Source organism: Rattus rattus, chromosome 14 (assembly GCF_011064425.1).
Source record: "Rattus rattus isolate New Zealand chromosome 14, Rrattus_CSIRO_v1, whole genome shotgun sequence".
Taxonomy (NCBI): Eukaryota; Metazoa; Chordata; class Mammalia; order Rodentia; family Muridae; genus Rattus; species Rattus rattus.
In genome coordinates, this window is record NC_046167.1 from 59,907,555 (window position 1) to 59,916,770 (window position 9,216).

At 47.5% G+C, this 9,216-nt stretch overlaps 1 protein-coding gene across 1 annotated transcript in view; it reads left to right on the plus strand.

The window, feature by feature from the left end:
* The first annotated feature begins 1,129 nt into the window (after positions 1-1,129).
* Positions 1,130-9,216, plus strand: part of LOC116883343 (N-acetyllactosaminide beta-1,6-N-acetylglucosaminyl-transferase-like) — a 41,008-nt gene continuing 32,921 nt past the window's right edge. Inside the window, exon 1 of the mRNA XM_032884419.1 lies at positions 1,130-2,526. Within this exon, the coding sequence (XP_032740310.1) occupies positions 1,611-2,526 (916 nt within the window). The 5' untranslated portion in view covers positions 1,130-1,610. The remainder of the gene's footprint in view (positions 2,527-9,216) is intronic.

Below are 9,216 nucleotides of genomic sequence, written 5' to 3' on the forward strand. Positions count from 1 at the left end.
GTTGTTTTCAGAGGCAGAGAATTTCTCCCTGGTCTGTTCGAGCTTAGGAATTAGAGAGAAGACCGGTTTCCGCATCTGGATGCGGCCACGGCGGACTGTTGAATGGCCATAGGGAGACCATCCTGTGTCTCCTCACCTGTCAATCACAGAAAGTATGTCTGGTGATCTCAGAGGTTCCTGTTTGGCAGCATTCCAAATCTACCTTGACTCTTCCAAATCAATCTTGATGGCTCACTGTGTCAGTACCATGAATGGCAAAGAGGGCAAAATGAAATGGGGCAGGGAGAGAGGAGACTCCGTGGCTGCTGGTTAGGCGTCCAGCGTTTTCCTGACTGGAGCAGATGCTGAAGTCTCCCAGATGCTTTCTGCCTAGAAACCTACCCATAGGACCAGCCTTGTTTCCCCCCCAAACCCTCTACATTCTGTGAGCTGTCTGGCCACACCGGTGCACAGGTAAACTAAGAAAATAATTCCAAGCCCTGTAACCAGACCCCCTCTTCCTTCTCTCCGTGAGTCACAATGACTGATACTTCCAGGAATTTTACAACTGCCCAGAAACATTTGTTCTTTCTTCAGAGTCCCGGAAGTGGGAGAGTTGGGTGTGTGGGAAAGGGACTAGAGAATCTCTAGAGTTTTATAAAAATGACCACAAATCTGATGGCATTCTGATATTAAAGGAGACTCAGTAGCTAGGTGCTCAAATATTGCAAATAATACTGTGTTGACAGTTCTAGACATCTGAAGCTCTGTGTGAAACGGAAACCAGTGGCTATCACATTTCGACATAGCGTGCAAACAAAGACGTGTTTACCCCCTTAACTGTCCTCAACTCGGACCCTTTAGTGTGAGAAATCACCTTCGCCGGGTGTCCCCCAGCCTGATTCTTTGCCCCCTCTTCTCATAGTCTGAGTAGACACAACCCAGCGGAATGATTTAATCCGACACACCCCACCGCAGAGGTTTCTCTGTCCTCTCTGCCGATTATCTATTTAGACGTGTTGCAATACTCTTTTCCCGTATCTATGTCTCTGCCCAGGGGCGGAGATAAGAGTGAAATGAAAATAAATAAACGAGAAAGGAGAGAAACACCGAGGAGCTGTCGCCCAATACTGTCCTCAAAGCCCGGCCAGAACACAGAGCCACCTCCTGTAAGGGACGAGGGGTGTACGCGAGAGAAAAGAGCGGCTTAGCTGGACCGAGGGGAGGTGGGTGGGGCTGATGCCTGAGACAGTCGGTTCCAGGTCCTGTCACTCCGCTCCGGAACGCAGCCTGCTGGCGGCACCTCTAGCTTTTCGTATGCAAACGAAGGTTTCCCTTAGCTGGGCGGGGCTGAGCTCCTGCCCGGAGGGATTCGGTTCCTAGGGGCTTCAAGCTTCAGTTGCGAACGTGCGGTGGGAAAGCCGTCCGATTCCAGCGGTTCCCGGAGGATGGACCAGACTCGGCAGCACCGGGGACCCACGACTTGAGAACTGGGGAGCGCGAGCCCGCATCTGTTCGGGAGAAGCCGTCGAATCTGGAGGAGCCAGGTCCGCCTCTCGCTCCTGGGCTTTCAGAACTGTGGTCACTTCTCGGTCTCCGGTGATAATTCTTCCCACCTGGGACTGGAAATAATGAACCTATGTATGAAATGTTTCGCTTTCACTGCGCTCAGCGTGGTGATTTTTGTGGTTTTTTATCACAGCCAGCTAAGCCTGCCCAACCTCTACCAGCGGTTCAATAGCTCCAGCGAAAGGACGTCTGTCATCGCCTGTGATTACGGCTTGCAAAATCATTCGGTCTTCGTGCCGGGGATCACATCACCACATCCTTTAGAAAAACTCTCCTGCTCTCAGTACCAGATCCAGAGCCACTATATTACCAGTCCCTTGTCCGAAGAAGAAGCTGACTTTCCCTTGGCCTACGTCATGGTGATCTACAAAGACTTCGACACCTTTGAGAGGCTCTTCAGGGCCATTTACATGCCCCAGAACGTCTACTGTGTGCACGTGGACAGTAAGGCGACAGAGACCTTCAAAGAAGCGGTGAGGCATTTACTGAGCTGTTTCCCCAATGCCTTCCTGGCCTCTAGGATGGGCGGGTGGTCTATGGTGGTTTCTCCGGCCCAGGCTGACCTGAACTGCATGAGAGATCTGGTGGCTTCCAAAGTCCCCTGGAAATACGTCATCAACACCTGCGGGCAGGACTTCCCTCTGAAAACCAACAAAGAAATAGTTCAGTACCTGAAAGGGTTTAAGGGGAAAAACCTCACTCCGGGGGTGCTCCCTCCTGAGCATGTAATTAGCCGGACTAAATACGTATACCAGGAACGTAAAGGCAGAGGCGGATATTTTATGCAAAACACAAATACTTTGAAGACTCCGCCTCCCCACAAACTGGTCATCTACTTTGGAACCGCCTACGTGGCCCTCACCCGAGACTTTGTCAACTTTATCCTGAATGACAAAAGGGCCATTGATCTCTTAGAGTGGTCTAAAGATACCTATAGCCCGGATGAACATTTTTGGGTGACACTCAATAGGATTCCAGGTCAGTGCCAGCTAGTCATTGATAATTCTTCATTAAATTACACACATACTCTTTCTTTTTAGATTGCATATGTGTGGAGGTGCGGAGGTCCGGACAGCTTGTGGGAGTCACTCTCCCACTGCATGGGTGCCAGGGCTCGAAAGCATCTGTCAGACTGGGTGTGCCAGTGTGTTTATCTGCCCCATTGCTCAGAGTTCCTACAGAGTCCTGAGAACTGGTTCATTTAAATTACTTGAAAAGAAATTTTAGGTTCTTAAAAATGATGGGTGCGGATGCTTTTACCGACAGTTTTGTGCTACCCCTGCGGTCTTATAAATATCCGAGAAGCAGCGACCTGAGGAATATCTCAGGAACTGGAAACACTGCCCTATTAGATGTGTATTGGGTTTTCAGCACCTCTGTGGAATTAACCCTGGTCATAGTTCTTGATAAGGGTGGAAGCCCTCAATACTGGGAGATGGATTTTTAAAATGGCATTCTAGAACGTGCAAAGTTAAGCAGGCCATATTTCTAACTGAGGGAATTTGCTCAGCAAATTTCATGCATCGTTGTGGATGGGCTGTTTTCTAGCACCTTGGAAATCTCTCTGGATGTTCACAAAGGCAGCACTCTGATTTGCTCTGGTACTCAGGCCTCAATCTCTGTTGTACAAACCTAGCCCCGAGATTTTGTTGCCTAGAGGAACGGGTAGCAGCTTGGAGACAGACACTCAGGAGTGCTTGCGACTGGAGAAGGCAGCAAGGGAATCCCCAACTTTTGGGTTTCAGTAATTTATTTCTTATTAGCAATTCCTGTTTACAGCCTTGTGCTTTCACCTAGGGGGGAGTCTTTTTGATGGTTTATGGTGACTTGGAAATGAGGCCAGAGTATGCCACTCGGCTGCAAGCAGAAGATAGAACAAACCCCCGCTTTGATTCAAACCTGGGCTGCTTTTCAAAACCGGGTCCCATAAGTTGTGTGAGCTGCATTGGGAATGTCCCAGTGTACTGGTTTCCAGTGCTGCACCAGGTGGCTTGCGGGTGTCAGTTCTAAGTAAGGATGGCCCTATGTTTGCCGTTCTTGGAGGTGGTCCTGACTCTGCGTGGCAGCCTTGTCTGTGGCCCACTTCTGAGTGCTTTTGGAAGCTACCTACATATCTGAAAGTGGACTCAAAGCAGTTACACATATTTAGATCTCTGGTAAGGCAGCATTCCTAACAACTGAACTAGAAAGGCAATCCCAGAACTCGTCTTAGAGGCAGAGAGTGGACAGGTCGGGTGACTGAGGACAGATACATAGGATGTCCCGTGAGACTTTATTTCAGGGATGCCACAAAGATCACAAAGATTTCAGGTCACAAGGATTCCCAAGAGGAGTGAGCGACATTGATTATGGTGCCTTGATAACTCTGTTCTACCCATTTCTTATTTATTTATTTATTTATTTATTTATTTATTAAGATTTTATTTATCTTATGTATGTGAGTACACTATTGCTGTCTTCACACACACCAGAAGAGGGCATCGGATCCCATTACAGATGGTTGCGAGCCACCATGTGGTTGCTAGGAATTGAACTCAGGACCTCTGGAAGAGCAGTCGGTACTCTTAACCGCTGAGCCATCTCTCCAGCACCCATTTCTTTTTTAAAAAGCTGTATTACGTGTATGCTTATGATGTTTGTAGGGGCCCATATATGGAGGTCAGAGACAGCTCTGTAGAGTCTGTTCCGGGGATTGAACTCATATCACTCGGCTTGTGCTGTCGGACAGCGCACCTACACCTGCGAGCTGTCTTGCCAGTGCAGCTAATTTCTGTTCAGAACACACAGACATATTCCGCCTGTGGCATCTGGTACTGTTTTCACTGTACAGTTCATAGCAGATGTTAGGTTCAACTTCGTTATCTCCGTGTGCTCGAGAATGGAGCCTTGTTCCCAGGTCAAGATGGAATCTGGTCCTAGATTTGAGTAGCCTGTAGTTTCAACTGTTTCTGTTAGTGCCGGAAAAGAAGGAATATCCTTTCTCCTTTGCTGTACGTCAGAAAGAAATCTTCTTCTACCAGAAAGGACAAAGGACTAGGGAAAAGAAGGATTGTGGAGGTAGGCTTTCTGACCTGGAAATAAGTTTAGCAGAGGTGTGTGTGTGTGTGTGTGTGTGTGTGTGTGTGTGTGTGTGTGTGTGTGTTGGAAGTCAGCAAACACACGTGTGTGTGTGTGTGTGTGTGTGTGTGTGTGTGTGTGTGTGTGTGTGTGTGTGTGTGTTGGAAGTCAGCAAACACATGAAGCCTGTCAGGTGTCAGGGTCAACTAGAGTCATAAGGTATCCTTTATGGAATTAAGTATCACCACCCCCTACAGACTACTGTGCCAGTTTCCTTGTGTCCCCACCGCTTACAGGCCTTGGTCTGGCTCCTCTTCTCCAAGCCAGCCAGCGGACATGGGGAAACGTCCCATCAGTGAGCATTCTCAGGGGCTGGGGGTGCGTCCAGCAACTGGGCCAAGACACTGTGCATTACATAATCCCTGTGACAGTAAGAGGAATGGAGCTTGTCCTTCTGTCCTGTGTCCCTTTTCCCATCACTGTGGTGGGTGCCCTGACCTCAGGCTTCATCCTTATGAGACTTCAGGATCAAGAAACAAGCGCAAAGTTGTCCGATTCCATACCGGATCCTGATTCTCTGGCTCTCTCGCTCCCCGATGATCCACCCCTTATCTCTACCCCAGCCCCCACATTGGATGAAAATGCCATCAAACCGGTTATGATACCGAAAGGAGATAGTGGAGCCCAGAAGTGGGTCTGTGAGGAATTTCACAGGAAATGACTGACTGACACAGGGACTTAAGCAGTAGCGGGTCACTGTCATCTAACCACTCCAAGCTGGCAGGGTCGCCACTGTCCACACAGTGAATACTCCTTAGGGAGAAGAATTTTGTCTCTATGCTCTGCATTTGTGGGTTGCTTTCAGTAATAAATCCAGAAACCTCTTTCCTCCTCTTCTCCCCCTCCCTTCATCCCCCCCCCCGTTCTTACTCTCCTCCCCTCCCCCTCTCCCCCTCTCCCTCTCACTCCCTTTCTCTCCCTCTCCCCCTCATTCCCTTTCTCCCACTCTCCCCTTCCCCTGCCCCTCCCCCTCCCGCCCCCCCCTCTCTTTATTTAGAGCTGATTTTATGTAATATAAGATGGCCGGAGGATGACCTTGGCGTTTAGGTTCTCCTTCCCCCACCTCAGAGGCTAAGACTGCAGACTTCTGATTTTGTGCCTGCTCTGTGGGGTTCTGGGGATCAAATCCAGAGCTTTGTGCATGATAGAAAGGCGCGCTGACCAACTGGGCTACATCCTAGCTCCAGGAGATCTTTCTTTGTACAGGAGAGAACACGAGGCCCTTCGCTCTCACCTAGAATGGCAAAGAAGTCTTTCCGCGTAGTGAGTTCCCTTCCTTTATCTTTTTATTGCGGTTCCGGAGAGCAAGCCCAAGCCTCGTGCTTTAAAGCACGTGCACGTGCTACAGGCTTTAGTTCTCCTTTCCTTCCGCGTGCGTCTGTCCGTCCGCGGGGACAGAAGGGAAGTTGTCAGACTTGGCTGGCAGCCAAGCTCCTTTACCTGTTGAGCAGTCTCACGGCCTGAGCTACGTTGACTCCATGTTTTTAGAGTCTGCAGCCTCTTGGCTGTGCCAAGCACTGTGCTGTGTGCTGAGGGTTGCAGCCGGAAACCGGAAGACACAACTCCGCAGAATTGACGTTTGCAGAGCTGATTGGTTAACGTCGTGTGTGACTTAGTTATGACTTCATCACACCTCAACCACTCATATGTTTTTGCTTTGCTTTTTTGGGGGTGGGGGAGCTTGGGGTTTGTTGTTTGGGGTTTTGTTCGTTGTTATTTTCTTTTAATATCTGGGTTTTTTTTAATATTTAAGATAATAGGCTGGAGAGATGGCTCTGTGACTAAAAACCCTGACTGCTCTTTCGGGGGTCCTGCGGTCAGTTCTTAGCACCCACGTGATAGCTCACGACTATCAGTTACTGTAGTTTCAGGGGATCAGATGACCTGGTGTGTAAATAGACGGACATTTTTACAATTAGCTTTCAAAATTAGGAGGGACTGGTAGTGTAGCTCAGGGACCAGAGTTCACGCTCACCACACACAAAGCCTGCGGTTCAATTCTCAACACAAAAACTTATTTAAAAAAACACCAAAGGAAACTATTCAAAGGCTTGGCGTTGGGAAGATTGTGTTCCATCAGCTACTGAACATAGCGTTACCCAACAATTCCGTCTACAGATATTTAATTATGTTTTTTTTTTACTAATACCGATAACAAAATCCCATACAGGAAGCACTGCAAATAAATGTTTTATAAGCTCACTACAAGTAAAGCCAGTAGAAACAAAACAAAACAAAAACAAACAAAACAAAACAAACAAACAAAATAAACCTCAGAAAAAAGTCTTTGTTTTAGGCCCCAGGCTGTCTGTTAGGACCAAATTCAGCATAATGAAGTCATTATTTAAATAGGTAAGGCAGACCTGTGGGGAGCTATTTTAAAATCAAAAGCCAATTACCTATTTTAAAGCATTTTAAAATCTCAGTCTACAGTGTTTTGGGAGGCTTGGTGGCAGGGGACCTTTTTTTATCGCAGTGTGCATGACGGTGGGTGGGCGTGAAGTGCCTTCCATCCGTGCTTAAGGCTCTTCTGTGGCTTCCCGCCCATTTATCTTCAGGATCATGACCTTCACCGGAACTTGACCTCCATCCTGGAGCCCCACCCTTCTTCCTACCCCCATCTATCTTTATAAAATGACCCGGTACTCCAACAACTACTCCACCTGACACATCTCTCCTTTGACCTTTCAACATCTCCTCACCCCCACCTCCTCAGCAGTTAAGTCCCTACAGGCAAGAAATGTGACAACCATCCATCTCCGTTCCCTGTCACCGCTGCACATGGAACACTGAGCCTTGTCACTGTGCTCGCAGGGAAGTCAGTTAAAGATGGGAACAGCAGAAGACGGTGTCCGTGGGGATACATTTTCCTACTGAAGGAGTGATAATGAAACGTCACTTGGTGGTAAGCTCTAATCAGGCGAACAATGGTATCTATCAGTGAGGTAGGGAGAGGGAGGCACCCTTAGTAAGCTCCAAAGTTCCAGAGGGAATGCAAAGGGGGCAGGGGACATTGTTAGAAAACATGGTTCTCAGGAGCCACCCTGAGGTGCAGTTTGATTCTGATGCCAAGACCAGGGCATCAGCAGGCCACAACATGTGACGCCTCCACGGAGTTTCCGCATCACAAACACCTGTGTTGAGTTTCTCCCACCCCTGGTCCTGCATGAACCCCATTGGTACTGCCGTTCTGGGCCTCCTCTGTGCTTCATGCAGTGGCTGCCCTTGGTTCAATTTGAAAATGCTCTGTAATGCCAACTTAGGGAAGAAACCAAGATTATGAAAGATTAAGATAAGACCGTGCCCAGATGGTAAAACTAATATTTAAACGAAAAGAAAATTAAAACATTCCTCCGGGTGTAGCAGTCAACAAGCATAGACGGTGAAAGGGCTCTCTCCAGATTGGATACTGAGGCCTTTAAGAGGGCGTGGCTGGACCAGTCCCAGTCCTTCTTCAGAGCAAGTACCGTGGTCTCTGTGCATCCTCCCAGATTTAGAATGTAGTTGGTAGAAGGTCAGAGGATGCAATCGTTCGTATCTACTGTCATCCTGGCTGGAAATTGTAACACCCATGGGCCGGGAGAGAGACAGACTTTAGTCAGCAACTTCAATCACTCAGTTCTGTCTTTGTGTAGAGAAGATCATTGCTTTCTCAATGTGGAAATAAAGACAATACAGTTAAAGGAGAGATTTCATAAAAATGTGCTCCCGTGAGTGTCTACCTACTGAATACTTTCAAATTATCATTTTTCCTTCATAGCTAGATAATATCAAATTTATGTAATCAAAGGAGAACATGATTTCAAAATACTGCATTGGTGATGTGGACCCGTTTGGCTTGTTCTTTGTTAAGAGGCTGTATGAAGATTCTTGTCTGACCACAAATCCAGGTCAGGCTCTAGAGTCTCGTGGAGGAAGATTTGTATCTGCAATGTTCCCAGGTCTTCCATAATCTAGACCTGAGAGTCTAATGCCATCAAAATGCTGAGGGTCTGGTAGGAAAAGCCCTAGATAGGTCACAGCATCTTCGGATAATCAAACTGTATTGGCTTCTTGGCTGTTCATAGAGTTATTGTTACCGCTCCAGCCTTGGGCTCCAATAAAAAAATGCCACTACCACTCCCATAGTGGAGAGCCATTGCCCAAAGCTTCTGTGTTCTCTACCCACCCTGAAGGAAATAATTACGAAGTGCGTCTCCTAATTGGTGTGTAGTTTCAAATCTCTAGAACCTTTTTTTTTTTAAGATAAGAACATTCGGAAACTGAGCACGATGAAGCAAACCTGTAATCTCAGAGGAGAAGTCTGTGGGAAGATCTAGAGTTCAAGGCTAGCTTGAGGTTCAGAGTGAGATATTGTCTACAAAATGGATCAAAGTGTAAGGGAATATTTAATTATGTACACCCTGGGCTATAATTGACAAACAGCTGCAGAACTGAGCTTAACAGGAACTCAGCCCCAGTAGAAAAGGCCGATACAGTTGCTACTTTAGGACTGGCAACATTGTGTTATTTCTAATTCAGTCACCCATCCATCACTCTCTAACAATTGTC